The sequence below is a fragment of the Chiloscyllium punctatum genome, chromosome 30 (genome assembly GCF_047496795.1).
Source record: "Chiloscyllium punctatum isolate Juve2018m chromosome 30, sChiPun1.3, whole genome shotgun sequence".
NCBI lineage: Eukaryota > Metazoa > Chordata > Chondrichthyes > Orectolobiformes > Hemiscylliidae > Chiloscyllium > Chiloscyllium punctatum.
Genome location: NC_092768.1, coordinates 24,143,164 through 24,170,095, shown reverse-complemented (window position 1 = coordinate 24,170,095; position 26,932 = coordinate 24,143,164). Strand labels below are relative to the sequence as shown.

Genomic DNA, 26,932 nt, shown 5'->3' with positions numbered 1-26,932 from the left:
CCAGTCTTTTACACAGTGACACTGACCTGGGTGCACACTCCTCCCAGTCTGTTACACAGTGACACTGACCTGGTGCACACTCCTCCCAGTCTGTTACACAGTGACACTGACCTGGTGCACACTCCTCCCAGTCTGTTACACAGTGACACTGACCTGGTGCACACTCCTCCCAGTCTGTTACACAGTGACACTGACCTGGTGCACACTCCTCCCAGTCTGTTACACAGTGACACTGACCTGGTGCACACTCCTCCCAATCTGTTACACAGTGACACTGACCGGGTGCATACTCCTCCCAGTCTGTTACACAGTGAAACTGACCTGATGCACACTCTTCCCAGTCTGTTACACAGTGACACTGACCTGGTGCACACTCCTCCCAGTCTGTTACACGGTGACACTGACCTGCCCCACACTCCTCCCAGTCTGTTACACAGTGACACTGACCTGCTGCACACTCCTCCCAGTCTGTTACACAGTGACACTGACCTGGTGCACAATCCTCCCAGTCTGTTACACAGTGACACTGACCTGGTGCACACTCCTCCCAGTCTGTTACACAGTGACACTGACCTGCTGCACACTACTCCCAGTCTGTTACACAGTGACACTGACCTGGTGCACACTCCTCCCAGTCTGTTACACAGTGACACTGACCTGGTGCACACTCCTCCCAGTCTGTTACACAGTGACACTGACCTGGTGGACACTCCTCCCAGTCTGTTACACAGTGATACTGACCTGGTGCACACTCATCCCAGTCTGTTACACAGTGACACTGACCTGGTGCACACTCCTCCCAGTCTGTTGCACAGTGACACTGATCTGCTGCACACTCCTCCCAGTCTGTTACACAGTGACACTGACCTGGTGCACACTCCACCCAGTCTGTTACACGGTGACACTGACCTGGTGCACACTCCTCCCAGTCTGTTACACGGTGACACTGACCTGCCCCACACTCCTTCCAGACTGTTACACAGTGACACTGACCTGGTGCACACTCCTCCCAGTCTGTTACACAGTGACACTGACCTGGTGCACACTCCTCCCAGTCTGTTACACAGTGACACTGACCTGGTACACACTCCTCCCAGTCTGTTACACAGTGACACTGACCTGGTGCACACTCCTCCCAGTCTGTTACACAGTGATACTGACCTGGTGCACACTCCTCCCAGTCTGTTACACAGTGACACTAACCTGGTACACACTCCTCCCAGTCTGTTACACAGTGACACTGACCTGGTGCATACTCCTCCCAGTCTGTTACACAGTGATACTAACCTGCTGCACACCCTTCCCAGTCTGTTACACTGTGACACTGACCTGGTACACACTCCTCCCAGTCTGTTACACAGTGACACTGACCTGGTGCATACTCCTCCCTGTCTGTTACACAGTGATACTAACCTGCTGCACACCCTTCCCAGTCTGTTACACAGTGACACTGACCTGGTGCACACTCCTCCCAGTCTGTTACACAGTGATACTGACCTGCTGCACACTCCTCCCAGTCGGTTACACTCTGACACTGACCTGGTGCTCACTCCTCCCAGTCTGTTACACAGTGACACTGACCTGGTGCACACTCCTCCCAGTCGGTTACACTCTGACACTGACCTGGTGCTCACTCCTCCCAGTCTGTTACACAGTGATACTGACCTGCTGCACACTCCTCCCAGTCGGTTACACTCTGACACTGACCTGGTGCACACTCCTCCCAGTCTGTTACACAGTGCCACTGACCTTGTGCACACTCCTCCCAGTCTGTTACACAGTGACACTGACCTGGTGCACACTCCTCCCGGTCTGTTACACAGTGACACTGACCTGGTGCACACTCCTCCCAGTCTGTTGCACAGTGACACTGACCTGCCCCACACTCCTCCCAGTCTGTTACACAGTGACGCTGACCTGCCCCACACTCCTCCCAGTCTGTTACACAGTGACACTGACCTGGTGCACACTCCTCCAGTCTGGTACACAGTGACACTGACCTGCCGCACACTCCTCCCAGTCTGTTGCACAGTGACTCTGACCTGGTGCACACTCCTCCCAGTCTGTTACACAGTGACACTGACATGCCACACACTCCTCCCAGTCTGTTACACAGTGACACTGACCTGCCGCACACTCCTTCCTGTCTGTTACACAGTGACACTGACCTGCTGCACACTCCTCCCAGTCTGTTACACAGTGACACTGACCTGGTGCACACTCCTCTCAGTGTATTACACTGTGACACTGACCTGCCGCACACTCCTCCCAGTCTGTTACACAGTGACACTGACCTGCCACACACTCCTCCCAGTCTGTTACACAGTGGCACTGACCGGCCGCACACTTCACCCAGTCTGTTACACAGTGGCACTGACCTGCCGCACACTCTTTCCAGTCTGTTACTCAGTGATACTGATCTGCTGCACACTCCTCCCAGTCTTTTACACAGTGATACTGACCTGGTGCACACTCCTCCCAGTCTGTTACACAGTGACACTGACCTGGTGCACACTCCTCCCAGTCTGTTACACAGTGATACTGACCTGGTGCACACTCCTCCCAGTCTGTTACACAGTGACACTAACCTGGTACACACTCCTCCCAGTCTGTTACACAGTGACACTGACCTGGTGCATACTCCTCCCAGTCTGTTACACAGTGATACTAACCTGCTGCACACCCTTCCCAGTCTGTTACACTGTGACACTGACCTGGTACACACTCCTCCCAGTCTGTTACACAGTGACACTGACCTGGTGCATACTCCTCCCTGTCTGTTACACAGTGATACTAACCTGCTGCACACCCTTCCCAGTCTGTTACACAGTGACACTGACCTGGTGCACACTCCTCCCAGTCTGTTACACAGTGATACTGACCTGCTGCACACTCCTCCCAGTCGGTTACACTCTGACACTGACCTGGTGCTCACTCCTCCCAGTCTGTTACACAGTGACACTGACCTGGTGCACACTCCTCCCAGTCGGTTACACTCTGACACTGACCTGGTGCTCACTCCTCCCAGTCTGTTACACAGTGATACTGACCTGCTGCACACTCCTCCCAGTCGGTTACACTCTGACACTGACCTGGTGCACACTCCTCCCAGTCTGTTACACAGTGCCACTGACCTTGTGCACACTCCTCCCAGTCTGTTACACAGTGACACTGACCTGGTGCACACTCCTCCCGGTCTGTTACACAGTGACACTGACCTGGTGCACACTCCTCCCAGTCTGTTGCACAGTGACACTGACCTGCCCCACACTCCTCCCAGTCTGTTACACAGTGACGCTGACCTGCCCCACACTCCTCCCAGTCTTTTACACAGTGACACTGACCTGGTGCACACTCCTCCAGTCTGGTACACAGTGACACTGACCTGCCGCACACTCCTCCCAGTCTGTTGCACAGTGACACTGACCTGGTGCACACTCCTCCCAGTCTGTTACACAGTGACACTGACATGCCACACACTCCTCCCAGTCTGTTACACAGTGACACTGACCTGCTGCACACTCCTCCCAGTCTGTTACACAGTGACACTGACCTGGTGCACACTCCTCTCAGTGTATTACACTGTGACACTGACCTGCCGCACACTCCTCCCAGTCTGTTACACAGTGACACTGACCTGCCACACACTCCTCCCAGTCTGTTACACAGTGGCACTGACCGGCCGCACACTTCACCCAGTCTGTTACACCGTGGCACTGACCTGCCGCACACTCTTTCCAGTCTGTTACTCAGTGATACTGATCTGCTGCACACTCCTCCCAGTCTTTTACACAGTGATACTGACCTGGTGCACACTCCTCCCAGTCAGTTACACAGTGACACTGACCTGCTGCACACTCCTCCCAGTCTGTTACACAGTGACACTGACCTGGTGCACACTCCTCCCAGTCTGTTACACAGTGACACTGACCTGCCGCACACTCCTCCCAGTCTGTTACACAGTGATACTGACCTGGTGCACACTCCTCCCAGTCAGTTACACAGTGACACTGACCTGGTGCACACTCCTCCCAGTCTGTTACACAGTGATACTGACCTGGTGCACACTCCTCCCAGTCAGTTACACAGTGACACTGACCTGCTGCACACTCCTCCCAGTCTGTTACACACTGACACTAACCTGGTGCACACTCCTCCCAGTCTGTTACACAGTGACACTGACCTGCCGCACACCCCTCCCAGTCTGTTACACAGTGACACTGACCTGGTGCACACTCCTCCCAGTCTGTTACACAGTGACACTGACCTGCCGCACACTCCTCCCAGTCTGTTACACAGTGACACTGACCTGCCGCACACTCCTCCCAGTCTGTTACACAGTGATACTGACCTGCTGCACACTCCTCCCAGTCTGTTACACAGTGACACTGACCTGGTGCACACTCCGCCCAGTCTGTTACACAGTGACACTGACCTGCTGCACACTCCTCCCAGGCTGTTACACAGTGACACTGACCTGGTACACACTCCTCACAGTCTGTTACACAGTGATACTGACCTGGTGCACACTCCTTCCAGACTGTTACACAGTGACACTGACCTGGTGCACACTCCTCCCAGTCTGTTACACACTGACACTAACCTGGTGCACACTCCTCCCAGTCTGTTACACTCTGACACTGACCTGGTGCACACTCCTCCCAGTCTGTTACACGGTGATACTGACCTGCTGCACACTCCTCCCAGTCGGTTACACTCTGACACTGACCTGGTGCACACTCCTCCCAGTCTGTTACACAGTGCCACTGACCTTGTGCACACTCCTCCCAGTCTGTTACACAGTGACACTGACCTGGTGCACACTCCTCCCGGTCTGTTACACAGTGACACTGACCTGGTGCACACTCCTCCCAGTCTGTTGCACAGTGACACTGACCTGCCCCACACTCCTCCCAGTCTGTTACACAGTGACGCTGACCTGCCCCACACTCCTCCCAGTCTTTTACACAGTGACACTGACCTGGTGCACACTCCTCCAGTCTGGTACACAGTGACACTGACCTGCCGCACACTCCTCCCAGTCTGTTGCACAGTGACACTGACCTGGTGCACACTCCTCCCAGTCTGTTACACAGTGACACTGACATGCCACACACTCCTCCCAGTCTGTTACACAGTGACACTGACCTGCTGCACACTCCTCCCAGTCTGTTACACAGTGACACTGACCTGGTGCACACTCCTCTCAGTGTATTACACTGTGACACTGACCTGCCGCACACTCCTCCCAGTCTGTTACACAGTGACACTGACCTGCCACACACTCCTCCCAGTCTGTTACACAGTGGCACTGACCGGCCGCACACTTCACCCAGTCTGTTACACCGTGGCACTGACCTGCCGCACACTCTTTCCAGTCTGTTACTCAGTGATACTGATCTGCTGCACACTCCTCCCAGTCTTTTACACAGTGATACTGACCTGGTGCACACTCCTCCCAGTCAGTTACACAGTGACACTGACCTGCTGCACACTCCTCCCAGTCTGTTACACAGTGACACTGACCTGGTGCACACTCCTCCCAGTCTGTTACACAGTGACACTGACCTGCCGCACACTCCTCCCAGTCTGTTACACAGTGATACTGACCTGGTGCACACTCCTCCCAGTCAGTTACACAGTGACACTGACCTGGTGCACACTCCTCCCAGTCTGTTACACAGTGATACTGACCTGGTGCACACTCCTCCCAGTCAGTTACACAGTGACACTGACCTGCTGCACACTCCTCCCAGTCTGTTACACACTGACACTAACCTGGTGCACACTCCTCCCAGTCTGTTACACAGTGACACTGACCTGCCGCACACCCCTCCCAGTCTGTTACACAGTGACACTGACCTGGTGCACACTCCTCCCAGTCTGTTACACAGTGACACTGACCTGCCGCACACTCCTCCCAGTCTGTTACACAGTGACACTGACCTGCCGCACACTCCTCCCAGTCTGTTACACAGTGATACTGACCTGCTGCACACTCCTCCCAGTCTGTTACACAGTGACACTGACCTGGTGCACACTCCGCCCAGTCTGTTACACAGTGACACTGACCTGCTGCACACTCCTCCCAGGCTGTTACACAGTGACACTGACCTGGTACACACTCCTCACAGTCTGTTACACAGTGATACTGACCTGGTGCACACTCCTTCCAGACTGTTACACAGTGACACTGACCTGGTGCACACTCCTCCCAGTCTGTTACACACTGACACTAACCTGGTGCACACTCCTCCCAGTCTGTTACACAGTGACACTGACCTGCCGCACACCCCTCCCAGTCTGTTACACAGTGACACTGACCTGGTGCACACTCCTCCCAGTCTGTTACACAGTGACACTGACCTGCCGCACACTCCTCCCAGTCTGTTACACAGTGATACTGACCTGGTGCACACTCCTCCCAGTCAGTTACACAGTGACACTGACCTGGTGCACACTCCTCCGAGTCTGTTACACAGTGATACTAACCTGCTGCACACCCTTCCCAGTCTGTTACACTGTGACACTGACCTGGTACACACTCCTCCCAGTCTGTTACACAGTGACACTGACCTGGTGCATACTCCTCCCTGTCTGTTACACAGTGATACTAACCTGCTGCACACCCTTCCCAGTCTGTTACACAGTGACACTGACCTGGTGCACACTCCTCCCAGTCTGTTACACAGTGATACTGACCTGCTGCACACTCCTCCCAGTCGGTTACACTCTGACACTGACCTGGTGCTCACTCCTCCCAGTCTGTTACACAGTGACACTGACCTGGTGCACACTCCTCCCAGTCGGTTACACTCTGACACTGACCTGGTGCTCACTCCTCCCAGTCTGTTACACAGTGATACTGACCTGCTGCACACTCCTCCCAGTCGGTTACACTCTGACACTGACCTGGTGCACACTCCTCCCAGTCTGTTACACAGTGCCACTGACCTTGTGCACACTCCTCCCAGTCTGTTACACAGTGACACTGACCTGGTGCACACTCCTCCCGGTCTGTTACACAGTGACACTGACCTGGTGCACACTCCTCCCAGTCTGTTGCACAGTGACACTGACCTGCCCCACACTCCTCCCAGTCTGTTACACAGTGACGCTGACCTGCCCCACACTCCTCCCAGTCTGTTACACAGTGACACTGACCTGGTGCACACTCCTCCAGTCTGGTACACAGTGACACTGACCTGCCGCACACTCCTCCCAGTCTGTTGCACAGTGACTCTGACCTGGTGCACACTCCTCCCAGTCTGTTACACAGTGACACTGACATGCCACACACTCCTCCCAGTCTGTTACACAGTGACACTGACCTGCCGCACACTCCTTCCTGTCTGTTACACAGTGACACTGACCTGCTGCACACTCCTCCCAGTCTGTTACACAGTGACACTGACCTGGTGCACACTCCTCTCAGTGTATTACACTGTGACACTGACCTGCCGCACACTCCTCCCAGTCTGTTACACAGTGACACTGACCTGCCACACACTCCTCCCAGTCTGTTACACAGTGGCACTGACCGGCCGCACACTTCACCCAGTCTGTTACACAGTGGCACTGACCTGCCGCACACTCTTTCCAGTCTGTTACTCAGTGATACTGATCTGCTGCACACTCCTCCCAGTCTTTTACACAGTGATACTGACCTGGTGCACACTCCTCCCAGTCTGTTACACAGTGACACTGACCTGGTGCACACTCCTCCCAGTCTGTTACACAGTGACACTGACCTGGTGCACACTCCTCCCAGTCTGTTACACAGTGACACTAACCTGGTACACACTCCTCCCAGTCTGTTACACAGTGACACTGACCTGGTGCATACTCCTCCCAGTCTGTTACACAGTGATACTAACCTGCTGCACACCCTTCCCAGTCTGTTACACTGTGACACTGACCTGGTACACACTCCTCCCAGTCTGTTACACAGTGACACTGACCTGGTGCATACTCCTCCCTGTCTGTTACACAGTGATACTAACCTGCTGCACACCCTTCCCAGTCTGTTACACAGTGACACTGACCTGGTGCACACTCCTCCCAGTCTGTTACACAGTGATACTGACCTGCTGCACACTCCTCCCAGTCGGTTACACTCTGACACTGACCTGGTGCTCACTCCTCCCAGTCTGTTACACAGTGACACTGACCTGGTGCACACTCCTCCCAGTCGGTTACACTCTGACACTGACCTGGTGCTCACTCCTCCCAGTCTGTTACACAGTGATACTGACCTGCTGCACACTCCTCCCAGTCGGTTACACTCTGACACTGACCTGGTGCACACTCCTCCCAGTCTGTTACACAGTGCCACTGACCTTGTGCACACTCCTCCCAGTCTGTTACACAGTGACACTGACCTGGTGCACACTCCTCCCGGTCTGTTACACAGTGACACTGACCTGGTGCACACTCCTCCCAGTCTGTTGCACAGTGACACTGACCTGCCCCACACTCCTCCCAGTCTGTTACACAGTGACGCTGACCTGCCCCACACTCCTCCCAGTCTTTTACACAGTGACACTGACCTGGTGCACACTCCTCCAGTCTGGTACACAGTGACACTGACCTGCCGCACACTCCTCCCAGTCTGTTGCACAGTGACACTGACCTGGTGCACACTCCTCCCAGTCTGTTACACAGTGACACTGACATGCCACACACTCCTCCCAGTCTGTTACACAGTGACACTGACCTGCTGCACACTCCTCCCAGTCTGTTACACAGTGACACTGACCTGGTGCACACTCCTCTCAGTGTATTACACTGTGACACTGACCTGCCGCACACTCCTCCCAGTCTGTTACACAGTGACACTGACCTGCCACACACTCCTCCCAGTCTGTTACACAGTGGCACTGACCGGCCGCACACTTCACCCAGTCTGTTACACCGTGGCACTGACCTGCCGCACACTCTTTCCAGTCTGTTACTCAGTGATACTGATCTGCTGCACACTCCTCCCAGTCTTTTACACAGTGATACTGACCTGGTGCACACTCCTCCCAGTCAGTTACACAGTGACACTGACCTGCTGCACACTCCTCCCAGTCTGTTACACAGTGACACTGACCTGGTGCACACTCCTCCCAGTCTGTTACACAGTGACACTGACCTGCCGCACACTCCTCCCAGTCTGTTACACAGTGATACTGACCTGGTGCACACTCCTCCCAGTCAGTTACACAGTGACACTGACCTGGTGCACACTCCTCCCAGTCTGTTACACAGTGATACTGACCTGGTGCACACTCCTCCCAGTCAGTTACACAGTGACACTGACCTGCTGCACACTCCTCCCAGTCTGTTACACACTGACACTAACCTGGTGCACACTCCTCCCAGTCTGTTACACAGTGACACTGACCTGCCGCACACCCCTCCCAGTCTGTTACACAGTGACACTGACCTGGTGCACACTCCTCCCAGTCTGTTACACAGTGACACTGACCTGCCGCACACTCCTCCCAGTCTGTTACACAGTGACACTGACCTGCCGCACACTCCTCCCAGTCTGTTACACAGTGATACTGACCTGCTGCACACTCCTCCCAGTCTGTTACACAGTGACACTGACCTGGTGCACACTCCGCCCAGTCTGTTACACAGTGACACTGACCTGCTGCACACTCCTCCCAGGCTGTTACACAGTGACACTGACCTGGTACACACTCCTCACAGTCTGTTACACAGTGATACTGACCTGGTGCACACTCCTCCCAGTCTGTTACACAGTGACACTGACCTGGTGCACACTCCTCCCGGTCTGTTCCACACTGACACTGACCTGCCACACACTCCTCCCAGTCTGTTACACAGTGATACTGACCTGCTGCACACTCCTTCGAGTCTGTTACACAGTGATACTGACCTGCCGCACACTCCTCCCAGTCTGTTACACAGTGACACCGACCTGGTGCACACTCTCCCAGTCTGTTACACAGTGACACTGACCTGCCGCACACTCCTCCCAGTCTGTTACACAGTGATACTGACCTGCTGCACACTCCTCCCAGTCTGTTACACAGTGACACTGACCTGGTGCACACTCCTCCCAGTCTGTTACACAATGACACTGACCTGCCGCACACTCCTCCCAGTCTGTTACACTGTGACACTGACCTGCTGCACACTCCTCCCAGTCTGTTACACAGTGACACTGACCTGCTGCACACACCTCCCAGTCTGTTACACAGTGATACTGACCTGCTGCACACTCCTTACAGTCTGTTGCACAGTGACACTGACCTGCCCCACACTCCTCCCAGTCTGTTACACTGTGACACTGACCTGCTGCACACTCCTCCCAGTCTGTTACACAGTGATACTGACCTGCTGCACACTCCTTACAGTCTGTTGCACAGTGACACTGACCTGGTGCACACTCCTCCCAGTCTGTTACACAGTGATACTGACCTGCCACACACTCCTGCCAGTGTGTTACACAGTGATACTGACCTGCCACACACTCCTCCCAGTCTGTTACACAGTGATACTGACCTGCCCCACACTCCTCCCAGTCTATTACACAGTGAGACTGACCTGGTGCACACTCCTCCCAGTCTGTTACACAGTGACACTGACCTGCTGCACAGTCCTCCCAGTCTGTTACACAGTGACACTGACCTGCCCCACACTCCTCCCAGTCTATTACACAGTGACACTGACCTGGTGCACACTCCTCCCAGTCTGTTGCACAGTGATACTGACCTGCTGCACACTCCTCCCAGTCTATTACACAGTGACACTGACCTGGTGCACACTCCTCCCAGTCTGTTACACAGTGACACTGACCTGCCGCACACTCCTCCCAGTCTGTTACACTGTGACACTGACCTGGTGCACACTCCTTCCAGTCTGTTACACAGTGACACTGACATGGTGCACACTCCTCCCAGTGTATTACACTGTGACACTGACCTGCCACACACTCCTCCCAGTCTGTTACACAGTGGCACTGACCTGCCGCACACTCCTCCCAGTCTGTTACTCAGTGATACTGACCTGCTGCACACTCCTCCCAGTCTGTTACACAGTGACACTGACTTGGTGCACACTCCTCCCAGTCTGTTACACAGTGACACTGACTTGGTGCACACTCCTCGCAGTCTGTTACACAGTGATACTGACCTGCCACACACTCCTCCCAGTCTGTTACACAGTGGCACTGACCTGCCGCACACTTCTCCCAGTCTGTTACTCAGTGATACTGTCCTGGTACACCCTCCTCCCAGTCTGTTACACAGTGACACTGACCTGCTGCACACTCCTCCCAGTCTGTTACACAGTGATACTGACCTGGTGCACACTCCTCCCAGTTTGTTACACAGTGACACTGACCTGGTGCACACTCCTCCCAGTCAGTTACACAGTGACACTGACCTGGTGCACACTCCTCCCAGTCTGTTACACAGTGACACTGACCTGGTGCACACTCCTCCCAGTCTGTTACACAGTGACACTGATCTGGTGCACACTCCTCCCAGTCTGTTACACAGTGACACTGACCTGGTGCACACTCCTCCCAGTCTGTTACACAGTGACACTGACCTCCCACACACCCCTCCCAGTCTGTTACACAGTGACACTGACCTGGTGCACACTCCTCCCAGTCTGTTACACAGTGACACTGACCTGGTGCACACTCCTCCCAGTCAGTTACACAGTGACACTGACCTGGTGCACACTCCTCCCAGTCAGTTACACAGTGATACTGACCTGCCGCACACTCCTCCCTGTCTGTTACACAGTGACACTGACCTGGTGCACACTCCTCCCAGTCTGTTACACAGTGACACTGACCTGGTGCACACTCCTCCCAGTCTGTTACACAGTGACACTGACCTGCTGCACACTCCTCCCAGGCTGTTACACAGTGACACTGACCTGGTGCATACTCCTCCCAGTCTGTTACACAGTGACACTGACCTGGTGCACACTCCTCCCGGTCTGTTCCACACTGACACTGACCTGCCACACACTCCTCCCGGTCTGTTACACAGTGATACTGACCTGCTGCACACTCCTTCGAGTCTGTCGCACAGTGATACTGACCTGCCGCACACTCCTCCCAGTCTGTTACACAGTGACACTGACCTGGTGCACACTCCTCCCAGTCTGTTACACAGTGACACTGACCTGCCCCACACTCCTCCCAGTCTGTTACACTGTGACACTGACCTGCTGCACACTCCTCCCATTCTGTTACACAGTGACACTGACCTGGTGCACACTCCTCCCAGTCTGTTACACAGTGACACTGACCTGCCGCACACTCCTCCCAGTCTGTTACACAGTGATACTGACCTGCTGCACACTCCTCCCAGTCTGTTACACAGTGACACTGGCCTGGTGCACACTCCTCCCAGTCTGTTACATAGTGACACTGACCTGCTGCACACTCCTCCCAGGCTGTTACACAGTGACACTGACCTGGTGCACACTCCTCCCAGTCTGTTACACAGTGACACTGACCTGGTGCACAATCCTCCCAGTCTGTTACGCAGTGATACTGACCTTCTGCACACTCCTTCGAGTCTGTTGCACAGTGATACTGACCTGGTGCACACTCTTCCCAGTCTGTTACACAGTGACACTGACCTGGTGCACACTCCTCCCAGTCTGTTACACAGTGACACTGACCTGGTGCACACTCCTCCCAGTCTGTTACACAGTGATACTGACCTGGTGCACACTCCTCCCAGTCTGTTACACAGTGACACTGACCTGGTGCACACTCCTCCCAGTCTGTTACACAGTGACACTGACCTGCCGCACACTCCTCCCAGTCTGTTACACAGTGATACTGATCTGCTGCACACTCCTTACAGTCTGTTGCACAGTGACACTGACCTGCCGCACACTCCTCCCAGTCTGTTACACAGTGACACTGACCTGGTGCACACTCCTCCCAGTCTGTTACACAGTGATACTGACCTGCTGCACACTCCTTACAGTCTGTTGCACAGTGACACTGACCTGCCCCACACTCCTCCCAGTCTGTTACACAGTGATACTGACCTGCTGCACACTCCTTACAGTCTGTTGCACAGTGACACTGACCTGCCACACACTCCTCCCAGTGTGTTACACAGTGATACTGACCTTCTGCACACTCCTTACAGTCTGTTGCACAGTGACACTGACCTGCCGCACACTCCTCCCAGTCTGTTACACAGTGACACTGATCTGCTGCACACTCCTCGCAGTCTGTTACACAGTGAGACTGACCTGGTGCACACTCCTCCCAGTCTGTTACACAGTGATACTGACCTGCCCCACACTTCTTCCAGTCTATTACACAGTGAGACTGACCTGGTGCACACTCCTCCCAGTCTGTTACACAGTGACACTGACCTGCTGCACACTCCTCCCAGTCTGTTACACAATGACACTGACCTGGTGCACACTCCTCCCAGTCTGTTACACAGTGAGACTGACCTGGTGCACACTCCTCCCAGTCTGTTACACAGTGACACTGACCTGGTGCACACTCCTCCCAGTCTGTTACACAGTGACACTGACCTGGTGCACACTCCTCCCAGTCTGTTACACAGTGATACTGACCTGGTGCACACTCCCCCCAGTCTGTTACACAGTGACACTGACCTGGTGCACACTCCCCCCAGTCTGTTACACAGTGACACTGACCTGCCCCACACTCCTCCCAGTCTGTTACACTGTGACACTGACCTGCTGCTCACTCCTTCCAGTCTGTTACACATTGACACTGACATGGTGCACACTCCTCCCAGTGTATTACACTGTGACACTGACCTGGTGCACACTCCTCCCGGTCTGTTACACACTGATACTGACCTGCCACACACTCCTCCCAGTCTGTTACACAGTGGCACTGACCTGCCGCACACTTCTCCCAGTCTGTTACTCAGTGATACTGACCTGCTGCACACTCCTCCCAGTCTGTTACACAGTGACACTGACCTGCCGCACACTTCTCCCAGTCTGTTACTCAGTGACACTGACCTGGTGCACACTCCTCCCATTCTGTTACACAGTGGTACTGACCTGGTGCACACTCCTCCCAGTCTGTTACACAGTGACACTGACCTGGTGCACACTTCTCCCAGTCTGTTACTCAGTGATACTGACCTGGTGCACACTTCTCCCAGTCTCTTACACAGTGACACTGACCTGCCGCACACTCCTGCCAGTGTGTTACACAGTGATACTGACCTGCCACACACTCCTCCCAGTCTGTTACACAGTGACACTGACCTGGTGCATACTCCTCCCAGTCTGTTACACAGTGACACTGACCTGGTGCACACTCCTCCCAGTCTGTTACACAGTGATACTGACCTGGTGCACACTCCTCCCAGTCTGCTACACTGTGACACTGACCTGGTGCACACTCCTCCCAGTCTGTTACACAGTGACACTGACCTGGTGCACACTCCTCCCAGTCAGTTACACAGTGACACTGACCTGGTGCACACTCCTCCCAGTCAGTTACACAGTGATACTGACCTGCCGCACACTCCTCCCAGTCTGCTACACTGTGACACTGACCTGCCACACACTCTTCCTCTGATAGTTCAGACCCTGACAAGTGTCTGGAGCAGATGAGCTGAGATCGGGGTGTAGACAGACTGTGCTGATATAACATTGAAAGCTTTGTGTTGCAGGAGACATTTCTGCCCGGCAAGGTCCGCGATATCACCGATGCGCTGATGAAGCATTTCTGGGAGCAGGAGGAAGGTGCTGCAGAGTTGGGGGAGCTCACAGAGGAACACATTCACATGGTCATCGTCGACCTGTTTGTGGGTGGGACAGAAACAACATCTTCTACACTGGGCTGGGCCATTGCCTTCCTCCTCCACAGGCCGGATGTGAGTGTCATCTCCCTGTCCCTGCCTAACCACGGGAACCACCATTCAAACCGAGCACTGCTCTCTTCTGAAGTACCTCCAATCCTTCTCACCCTGGATCACTTGAGGGACAACGTTCTCCGTGGCTCAGAAATCTTTCATCAGTTCCTGGCAAGCTCCGCTTCCCCCTGCCTCTGTGGCAATTCACAACATCCATAGTTCATCCACAAGGACACTTATTACCACAGTGTGGTGGCTAAGACAAGTTAAAATAGAATGCTGACAGTTATGACTGCACTGGAGAGGAGGTTTACAAGGATGCTGAGTGTTTTAGCTCAGGTGAGGTATTGAATAGGCGAGTTGTTGTTTTGTATGGAACCAAAGCGAGTCAGCAGATTTGGTTGAGGTGTGTAAAGTTACTGATTTAAATGGATAAGGCTGTTCTGTTTCTGTTACTGACAGTCTTTGTGGTGCAGAGAGTCCTGTCATTGCTTTGAGTCAGTAACTCTCTGTCTAAGTCTTTGTCTCGGACATGATGGCCAAGGAAGGTGGAATGGTGTGTGTGTGTCCAATCAGCACACACCAGTGACAGTCAGTAAGAGAGGTGCCTGATAGAAACCATGCTGCAGCCACAGCTTTCACTGGCCATTGGTCCAGTCCACACCATGTCCAACATGGACCTTCCTGAGGGATCTGTAACATGATACTAGCGATATAGGCATTGATTTGAAGTAATAGGTAGGAAAGAGGGTTGGGAGAAGAATGTAAGGAGACTGCCAAGCAGTATAGCTGGGTTAAGTGAGGGAATAAACATCGAGTAAACAGAGTACAATGTGGGAAAGTGCAAAATGTTCCATTTTAGCAGAAAGAATAAAATGAAACACATCATCTAATTGGTGAGAGGTTGCAGAGCTCTCAGATGCAGAGAGATCTGGGTTCCCCAGTAGATGAATTGCAGAAGGTTAGTTTGCAGGCACAGCAAGTAATCAGGGAAGCTCACGGAATATTATGGTTCATTGCAGGAAATTGAATGCAGGAGTAGGGATGGTATGCTTCAGTAATAGAGGGCGTTGGTGAGACCATATTCATTCCTGTGTCCAGTACCGGTCACCGTATTCCCAAAGGATATTCATGCATTGGAAACCGTTCAGGGAAGGTTTATTTTATTATGATCTGGAATGAGCAGGTCTGCGTGTATCACCCACGGTTACCACGTCAACACCATTCCACCCCCGTAACCAGGTCTGTGTGTCACTCACGGTTACCACGTCAACACCATCCCACCCCCGTAACCAGGTCTGTGTATCACTCACGGTTACCACGTCAACACCATCCCACCCCCGTAACCAGGTCTGCGTGTATCACTCACGGTTACCACGTCAACACCATCCCACCCCTGTAACCAGGTCTGCGTGTATCACTCACGGTTACCACGTCAACACCATCCCACCCCTGTAACCAGGTCTGTGTGTCACTCACGGTTACCACGTCAACACCATCCCACCCCCGTAACCAGGTCTGTGTGTCACCCACGGTTACCACGTCAACACCATCCCACCCCCATAACCAGGTCTGTGTGTCACCCACGGTTACCACGTCAACACCATCCCACCCCCGTAACCAGGTCTGTGTATCACTCACGGTCACCACGTCAACACCATCCCACTCCTGTAACCAGGTCTGTGTGTAACTCACGGTTACCATGTCAACACCATCCCACCCCCGTAACCAGGTCTGTGTGTAACTCACGGTTACCATGTCAACACCATCCCACTCCTGTAACCAGGTCTGTGTGTCACTCACGGTTACCACGTCAACACCATCCCACTCCTGTAACCAGGTCTGCGTGTAACTCACGGTTACCATGTCAACACCATCCCACTCCTGTAACCAGGTCTGTGTGTCACTCACGGTTACCACGTCAACACCATCCCACTCCTGTAACCAGGTCTGTGTGTCACTCACGGTTACCACGTCAACACCATCCCACCCCCGTAACCAGGTCTGCGTGTAACACCCACGGTTACCATGTCAACACCATCCCACTCCTGTAACCAGGTCTGTGTGTCACTCACGGTTACCACGTCAACACCATCCCACTCCTGTAACCAGGTCTGTGTGTCACTCACGGTTACCACGTCAACACCATCCCACCCCCGTAACCAGGTCTGCGTGTAACTCACGGTTACCACGTCAACACCATCCCACCCCTGTAACCAGGTCTGCGTGTATCACTCACGGTTACCACGTCAACACCATCCCACCCCTGTAACCAGGTCTGTGTGTCACTCACGGTTACCATGTCAACACCATCCCACTCCTGTAACCAGGTCTGTGTGTCACTCACGGTTACCACGTCAACACCATCCCACCCCTGTAACCAGGTCTGTGTGTCACTCACGGTTACCACGTCAACACCATCCCACCCCCGTAACCAGGTCTGTGTGTCACCCACGGTTACCACGTCAACACCATCCCACCCCCGTAACCAGGTCTGTGTGTCACCCACGGTTACCACGTCAACACCATCCCACCCCCGTAACCAGGTCTGTGTATCACTCACGGTCACCACGTCAACACCATCCCACTCCTGTAACCAGGTCTGTGTGTAACTCACGGTTACCATGTCAACACCATCCCACCCCCGTAACCAGGTCTGTGTGTAACTCACGGTTACCATGTCAACACCATCCCACTCCTGTAACCAGGTCTGTGTGTCACTCACGGTTACCACGTCAACACCATCCCACTCCTGTAACCAGGTCTGCGTGTAACTCACGGTTACCATGTCAACACCATCCCACTCCTGTAACCAGGTCTGTGTGTCACTCACGGTTACCACGTCAACACCATCCCACTCCTGTAACCAGGTCTGTGTGTCACTCACGGTTACCACGTCAACACCATCCCACCCCCGTAACCAGGTCTGCGTGTAACACCCACGGTTACCATGTCAACACCATCCCACTCCTGTAACCAGGTCTGTGTGTCACTCACGGTTACCACGTCAACACCATCCCACTCCTGTAACCAGGTCTGTGTGTCACTCACGGTTACCACGTCAACACCATCCCACCCCCGTAACCAGGTCTGCGTGTAACTCACGGTTACCACGTCAACACCATCCCACCCCTGTAACCAGGTCTGCGTGTATCACTCACGGTTACCACGTCAACACCATCCCACCCCTGTAACCAGGTCTGTGTGTCACTCACGGTTACCACGTCAACACCATCCCACCCCCGTAACCAGGTCTGTGTATCACTCACGGTTACATCTTACCCCTGTAACCAGGTCTGCGTGTGTCATCCACAGTTACATCCCACTCCCGTAACCGTGTCTGTGTCACTCATGGTTACCGCGTCAACACCATCCCACCCCCATAACCAGGTCTGTGTATCACTCACGGTTACATCCTACCCCTGTAACCAGGTCTGCGTGTGTCACTCACGGTTACCATATTGAAACCATTCTATCCCCATAACCAAGTTTGCTTGTCACTCACAGTTACCATGTCAACACAACCCCACACCCATAACCAGAACTGCATGTGTCACTCACGGTTACCATGTCAACACAACCCCACACCCATAACCAGAACTGCATGTGTCACTCACGGTTACCATGTCAACACAACCCCACACCCCTAACCAGAACTGCGTGTGTCACTCACGGTTACCATGCCAACACAATCCCACCCCTGTAACCAGGTCTGCATGTGTCACTTGCGGTTACTATGTTGACACAAACCATTTCATGTTCCTCCTTGTCTCTTCCAGATCCAGGACAGGATTTATAAGGAAATTTGTGAAATGGTTGGAGAAGATTGTTATCCAGCCTACGCTGACAGGAGGAAGCTGCCGGTCCTGTCAGCCACCATCGCTGAGCTCCTGAGGCTAAGACCAGTAGTGCCTATCTCTGTGATGCACAGAACGACCTGTGACACGAGGTAACACAACCAGACACCCCACCCTCCCCACTCCGCGTGTAATCTCGGGGATAGTCTGGACACCTATTCCCCATAGGACTGAGGGGGCTGATCCGGTCTTGAGATTCTGCTCGAGAGAAAGTGCAGTTCAGCTCAACTTTCCTTCAACAAAACATTGATGAGAAAAGATGCTGATTACACAGGGTGGGGCAAGAATGGAGCGAACAAAGTTTCCAGCTCCAGATCAGCTGTGGCAGGGCTAGAGATGGATAATATGCCAGGAGCCTGGTCATGGTCTTGGAGTGGATATGGAGTCAGTATCAAACCCTGGTGTTATTGAGATATCAGAGCTCAGATCGTACGGACAGGACAACCCCATTTGTCAATCAGCCCTGAACCGCATCGTGATAGTCACAACAACATAACTAGAGAGTTCCTCGCTCCCTTAAGTCTGTCCACAAGGCACAAGTCAGGAGTCTGTTGGAATACTCCCCACTTGCCTGGAAGTGAGGAGCTCCAAAAATATTCAAGAAGCTTGACACGATCCCTAAGTTCACAAGATATAGGCCATTCAGCCCATTGAGTTGTGTTCTACCATTTGATGATATGTTCCTCACTCCCATTTTCTTTCCTTTTCTCCATGTCCCTCCATTACCATTTAAAAATCTAACTTCTCCTTAAATTTACTCACCGTCCCAACATCCACTACACTTTGGCGTAGCGAATTCCACAGATGATCGATGGAATCCAGGACAAAGCTGTTCCCTTGATTGGCACCACATCCATAAACGTTCACTCCCTCCACCACCGATGCTCAGAACAGCAGTGTGCACTATCTATCAGGTGCAAAGTTACCGAAGAGTGTTAGACTGCACCTTCTAAACCCACAACAATTTTCATCCAGAAGGAGAAGGGCAGCAGATATATGGGAACACCATCCCCTGCAAGTTCCCCTCCAAGCCACTCATCATCCTGACTGGGAATCTTCTTTCACTGTTGCTGGAACAAAATCCTAGGATTCCTGCCCGAAGGACCGTGTGGGTCAACCACTGCACATATTTGTAACAGTTCAAGAGGGTAGGTCCCTATCACCTTCTCACCGACAATAAATGCTGATCTAATCGCATCTCAAACAAATAAACTCCCTCATCTCCAATACCCTACTACAAGATCCACCCAGTCGTGTGATCTCACATCAAAAATCTCAGGGCTAAAGTAAAAGGAGAAGAATATTCTGGAAAATTTCTGCCCCATTCCATGAAGCCAACGGGAACCAGTCAGAGTTCGAACTGCTAGGATTTTGTCAACACAATGGGCGTGTTCCCATAACGGGCCATCATTGTGAAAACCCGTGTCATTTGTGTTTTTTCCTGAAGTGTGGCAGGTTACTTCATTCCAAAAGGAACCAACGTCATCCCCAATCTCTTCGGAGCGCATCATGACGAAAGCAAATGGACAGACCCCACACGTTTCAGACCAGGTAAGGAGCGTCAGTGTATGGATTGGGACTGGACCAGTGGATTTCAGATCAGTAATGAATGGATTGAGACTGACCCAGTAGATTTCAGATGAGTAATGAATGGATTGGGACTGACCCAGTGGATTTCAGATCAGTGATGAATGGATTGGGACTGACCCAGTAGAGACCAGCACAGGTTTGCATGAACACTGAGTCTGTACTCTGTGTGTTGTCCAGAGCGATTCCTGGAGGCTGCTGACCCTGAGAGGGCCATGCAGAGTGTGTTGTCCTTCAGTCTGGGCGCCCGGACCTGCCTGGGGGAACCATTCGCACGGGTGGAGCTCTTCATCTTCCTGGGCTACCTGCTGAGGGAGTTCCAGTTCCTGCCCGGTGTGGAGGGAGTTCCCATCGATCTACACGGCCAGCTGGGGACTGTACTTCAAGTCAAACCCTACCTCGTGTCCATCGTCCGCAGACCAGCTCCCCATCACACCTAACAGCCAGGGCTCCCACCTGGGGCAGGGAGAGGGAGAGACCAAGAGGGACTTAGGGGGTTGGGGGGGCAGGGTGAGGGGACAGAGAGAGGCTGGGGGCAGGGTGGGGGGACAGAGAGAGGCTGGGGGACAGAGAGAGGCTGGAGGAGGGAGAGGGGGAGACTGAGAGGGGCTGGGGGAAGGGTGGGGGGACAGAGAGAGAGGCTGGGGGCCAGAGAGGGGCTGGGGGAGGGAGAGGGGGAGACTGAGAGGGGCTGGGGGAAGGGTGGGGGGAAACACAAATGGGTTGGGGAGGGGCTTGGGGACAAAGAGGGGCTGGGTCAGGGGTCAGAGTGGGGCTGGGGGAAGGTGAGGGCATCAGAGTAGGGCTAGGGGAAAGTGAGGGAGTCAGAGTAGGGCTGGGGGAAGGTGAGGGGGTCAGAGTGGGACTGTGGGAGGGTGCGGGGGTCAGGGTGGGGCTGATGGAGGGTGAGGGGGTCAGGATGGGGCTGGTGGAAGGTGAGGGGGTCAGGGTGGGGCTGGTGGAAGGTGAGGGGGTCAGGGTGGGACTGGGGGAGGGTGAGGGGGTCAGAGTTGGGCTGTGGGAAGATGAGGGGGTCAGAGTTGGGCCTGGGAAGGGTGAGGGGGTCTGGGTGGGGCTGGGGAAGGTGAGGGGGCCAGGATGGGGCTGGTGGAAGGCGAGGGGGTCAGGGTGAGGTTGGGAGAAGGTGAGGGGGTCAGGGTAGGGCTTGGGAAAAGTGAGGGAGTCAGAGTAGGGCTGGGGGAAGGTGAAGGGGTCAGGATGGGGCTGTGGGAGGGTGCGGGGGTCAGGGTTGGGCTGGTGGAAGGTGAGGGGGTCAGGATGGGGCTGGGGGAGGGTGAGGGTGTCAGGGTGGGACTGAGGGAGGATGAGGAGGTCAGGGTGGGGCTGTGGGAAGGTGAGGGGGTCAGGGTGGGGCTGGTGGAGGGTGAGGCGGTCAAGGTGGGACTGGTGGAGGGTGAGGGAGTCAGGGTGGGGCTGGGGGAAGGGGAGGGGGTCAGGGTGGGGTTGGGGGAAAGTGAGAGGGTCAGGGTGGTGCTGGTGGAGGGTGCGGGAGTCAGGGTGGGGCTGGTGGAGGGTGAGGGGGTCAGGGTGGGACTGAGGGAGGATGAGGAGGTCAGGGTGGGGCTGTGGGAAGGTGAGGGGGTCAGGGTGGTGCTGGTGGAGGGTGCGGGAGTCAGGGTGGGGCTGGTGGAGGGTGAGGGGGTCAGGGTGGGACTGAGGGAGGATGAGGAGGTCAGGGTGGGGCTGTGGGAGGGTGCGGGGGTCAGGGTGGGGCTGGTGGAGGGTGAGGCGGTCAAGGTGGGACTGGTGGAGGGTGAGGGAGTCAGGGTGGGGCTGGGGGAAGGTGAGGGTGTGAGGGTGGGACTGGGGGAAGGTGAGGGGGTCAGGGTGGGGCTGTGGGAGGGTGCGGGGGTCAGGGTGGGGCTGGGAGAAGGTGAGGGGGTCAGGGTGGGACTGGGGGAAGGTGAGGGGGTCAGGGTGGGGCTGTGGGAGGGTGCGGGGGTCAGGGTGGGGCTGATGGATGGTGAGGGGGTCAGGATGGGGCTGGGGGAGGGTGAGGGTGTCAGGGTGGGACTGAGGGAGGATGAGGAGGTCAGGGTGGGGCTGTGGGAAGGTGAGGGGGTCAGGGTGGGGCTGGTGGAGGGTGAGGCGGTCAAGGTGGGACTGGTGGAGGGTGAGGGTGTCAGGGTGGGACTGGGGGAAGGGGAGGGGGTCAGGATGGAATTGGTGGAAGGTGAGGGGGTCAGGGTGGGGTTGGGAGAAGGTGAGGAAGTCAGGGTGGGGCTGGGGGAGGGTGAGAGTGTCTGGGTGGGGCTGGGGGAAAGTGAGAGGGTCAGGGTGGTGCTGGTAGAGGGTGCGGGAGTCAGGGTGGGGCTGGTGGAGGGTGAGGGGTGTCAGGGTGAGGCCTGGGGAAGGTGAGGGTGTCTGGGTGGGGCTGGGGGAAGGTGAGGGGGTCAGATGGGGCTGGGGGAGGAAGTTGGGGAACATGTGTTTTGCAGAGTTCTCTCTCTGTCTCTCTGACCATTTTGTGGTTTTGCCTTGTGTTCTTTGATTGATGCCTGAGGCACATTCTAATTGATTCGGGAAGGAGGAACATATTAGCCACTGACCCCTCGGCCTGGACACTGACCCCGGGGCGGAGACACTGACCCCGAGGCAGAGACACCGACCCTGGGGCCTGGACACCGACCCTGGGGCCTGGACACCGACCCCAGGGCCTGGACACCGACCCCAGGGCAGAGACACTGACCTCAGCCTGGACACTGACCCCTTGGCCTGGACACTGACCCCTTGGCCTGAACACTGACCTTGGGGCCCAGGGGCCCGGACACTGACCCTGGGGCCTGGACACCGACCCCGGGGCAGAGACACTGACCTCAGCTGGACACTGACCCTGGGGCCTGGACACCGACCCCAGGGCCTGGACACCGACCCCAGGGCAGAGACACTGACCTCAGCCTGGACACTGACCCCTTGGCCTGGACACTGACCCCTTGGCCTGAACACTGACCTTGGGGCCCAGGGGCCCGGACACTGACCCTGGGGCCTGGACACCGACCCCGGGGCAGAGACACTGACCTCAGCTGGACACTGACCCTGGGGCCTGGACACCGACCCCGGGGCAGAGACACTGACCTCAGCTGGACACTGACCCTGGGGCCTGGACACTGACCCTGGAGGCTGGACACAGGCCCTGGGGCCTGAACACTGACCCTGGGGCCTGGACACTGACCCTGGCCTGGACACTGACCCTGGGACCTGGACACTGACCCTGGGGCCTGGACACTGACCCTGGAGGCTGGACACAGGCCCTGGGGCCTGGACACCGACCCTGGGGCCTGGACACCGACCCCAGGGCCTGGACACCGACCCCAGGGCAGAGACACTGACCTCAGCCTGGACACTGACCCCTTGGCCTGGACACTGACCCCTTGGCCTGAACACTGACCTTGGGGCCCAGGGGCCCGGACACTGACCCTGGGGCCTGGACACCGACCCCGGGGCAGAGACACTGACCTCAGCTGGACACTGACCCTGGGGCCTGGACACCGACCCCGGGGCAGAGACACTGACCTCAGCTGGACACTGACCCTGGGGCCTGGACACTGACCCTGGAGGCTGGACACAGGCCCTGGGGCCTGAACACTGACCCTGGGGCCTGGACACTGACCCTGGCCTGGACACTGACCCTGGGACCTGGACACTGACCCCAGGGCTTGGACACTGAACCTGGTCTGGACACTGACCCTGGGACCTGGACACTGACCCCGGGGCTTGGACACTGAACCTGGTCTGGACACTGACCCTGGGGCCTGGACACTGACCCTCGCCCGGACTCTGATCCCGGGGCCTGAGCACTGACCCCTCGGCCTGGACAGTGACCCCTCGGCCTGGACAGTTACCCCTCAGCCTGGACAGTTACCCCTCGGTCTGGACAGTGACCCCGGGACCTGGGCACTGACCCTGGGGCCTGAACACTGACCCTGGGGCTCAGACACTGAACCTGGTCTGGACACGGACCCTGGGGCCTGGACACTGACCCCAGCTTGGACACTGACCCTGAGGATTGGATACTGACCCCGGGGCTCGGACACTGAACCTGGTCTGGATACTGACCTTGGGGGCTGGACACTGACCCTGGGGGCTGGACTCTGACCCTGGGGCCTGGGCACTGACCCTGGGGCCTGGACACCCACCCCAGGCGGAGACACTGACCTCAGCCTGGACACTGACCCTGGGGCCTGAACACTGACCCTGGGGGCTGGACACTGGCCCTGGTGCCTGGACACTGACCCCGGGGCCTGGACACTGACCCCAGGGCTCAGACACTGAACCTGGTCGGGACACTGACCCTGGGGCCTGGACAGTGACCCCTCAGCCTGGACAGTGACTCTGGGGCCTGGACACTGACCCTAGCCTGAACACTGACCCCAGCTTGGACACTGACCCTGAGGATTGGATACTGACCCCGGGGCTCGGACACTGAACCTGGTCTGGATACTGACCCTGGGGGCTGGACACTGACCCTGGGGGCTGGACTCTGACCCTGGGGCCTGGGCACTGACCCTGGGGCCTGGACACCCACCCCGGGCGGAGACACTGACCTCAGCCTGGACACTGACCCTGGGGCCTGAACACTGACCCTGGGGGCTGGACACTGGCCCTGGGGCCTGGACACAGACCTTGGGGCCTGGGCACTGACCCCGGGACCTGGACACTGACCCTGTGGCCTGGATACCCACCCCGGGGAGGGGACACTGACCTCAGCCTGGACACTGACCCTGGGGACTGGACACTGACCCTGACCTGGACTCTGACCCTGCCCTGGACACTGACCCTGGGGCCTGGACACTGACCCCGGGACCTGGACACTGACCCTGACCTGGACTCTGACCCTGCCCTGGACACTGACCCTGGGGCCTGGACACTGACCCCGGGACCTGGACACTGACCCTGGCCTGAACACTGACCCCGGGGCCTGGACAGTGACCATGGGACCTGGACACTGACCCTGGCCTGAACACTGACCCCCGCTTGAACACTGACCCAGGGGCTTGGACACTCACCCTGGGGCTCAGATGCTGAACCTGGTCTGGACACTGACCTTGGGGCCTGGACACTGACCATGGGGCCCTGACAGTGACCCCAGGACCTGGACAGTGACCCCGGAGCCTGGACAGTGACCCCGGAGCCTGGACGCCGACCCTGGGGCCTGGAATCCGACCCTGGGGCGGAGACACTGACCTCAGCCTGGACACTGACCTCAGCCTGAACACTGACCCCGGGGTCTGGACACTGACCCTGGCCCGGACTCTGACCCCCGGGCTTGGCCTCTGATGCTGGGGCCTGGACACCCATCCCGGGACGGAGACACTGACCTCAGACTGGACACTGACCCTGGGGCCTGGACACTGACCCCGACCCTGCCCTGGACACTGACCCCGGGGCCTAGACACTGACCCCAGGGCCTAGACACTGACCCCGGGGCTTGGACACTGACTCTGGGGCCTGGACACTGACACTGGGGCTCAGAAACTGATCCCTTGGCCTGGACACTGACCTTGGGGCCCGGACAGTGACCCTGGGGCCTGGACAGTGACCCCGGGGCCTGGATAGTGACCCCGGGGCCTGGATGCCGACCCTGGGGTGGAGACACTGACCTCAGCCTAGACATTGACCTCGCGGCCTGGACACTTACCCTAGGGCTCGGACACTGGACCCTTCGCTTGGACACTGACTCCTTGGCCTGGACACTGACTCCTTGTCCTGGACACTAACCTTGGGGCCCGGACACTGAACTTGGGGCCTGGACATTGACCTTAGGGCCCGGACAGTGACCCCGGGGCCCGGACACTGATCCTTCACCCTGGACACTGACCCCTCAGCTTGGACACTGACCCCTCAGCCTGGAAACTGACCCTGGGACCTGGGGCCTGGACACAGACCCCGGCCTGGACACAGACCCCGGCCCGGACACTGACCCCGGGGCTCGGACACTGACACTGGCCTGGACAGTGACCCCTCGGCCTGGACAGTGACGGCTCAGCCTGGACTCTGACCCCGGGGCTCAGACACTAACCGGGTCTGGACACTGACCCTGGGGCCTGGTCAGTGACCCCTCGGACTGGACAGTGACTCCTCGGCCTGGACACAGGCCTTGGGGCCTGGACACTGACCCAGGCTTGGACACTGACCCCGGGGCTCGGACACTGACCCTGGCCTGGACACTGACCCTGGGGCCTGGACACTGACCCTGGCCCGGACTCTGACCCCGGGGCTTGGCCACTGACCCTGGGGCCTGGACACCCACCCCGGGGCGGAGACACTGACCTCAGCCTGGACACTGACCCTGGGGCCTGGACACTGACCCTGGCCCTGCCCTGGACACTGACCCTGGGGCCTGGACACTGACCTCGGGGCCTGGACACTGACCCTGGGGCCTGGACACTGACCCTGGACCAGACTCTGACCCCGGGGCTTGGCCACTGACCCTGGGACCTGGACGCCGACCCTGGGGTGGAGACACTGACCCCTTGGCCTGGACACTGATCCCTTGGTCTGGACACTGACCCCTTGGCCTGGGCACTGACCTTGGCGCCCAGACAGTGACCCCGGGACCTGGACAGTGACCCTGGGGCCTGGACGCCGACCCTGGGGCCTGGAATCCAACACTAG

General features: G+C 56.4%; 1 protein-coding gene across 2 annotated transcripts in view; it reads left to right on the top strand.

Moving 5' to 3' along the window:
- Positions 1–26,932, top strand: part of cyp21a2 (cytochrome P450, family 21, subfamily A, polypeptide 2) — a 277,123-nt gene that overhangs the window by 230,834 nt on the left and 19,357 nt on the right. The window contains exons 7-10 of one of the 2 annotated variants that reach the window (XM_072550033.1): positions 14,670–14,873; positions 18,632–18,801; positions 20,157–20,260; positions 20,477–20,777. In XM_072550033.1, the coding sequence (XP_072406134.1) occupies positions 14,670–14,873; positions 18,632–18,801; positions 20,157–20,260; positions 20,477–20,736 (738 nt within the window). In that variant the 3' untranslated portion in view covers positions 20,737–20,777. Of the gene's footprint in view, positions 1–14,669; positions 14,874–18,631; positions 18,802–20,156; positions 20,261–20,476; positions 20,778–26,932 lie in introns of those variants that run through there. The other variant, XM_072550034.1, reaches the window with a different exon arrangement.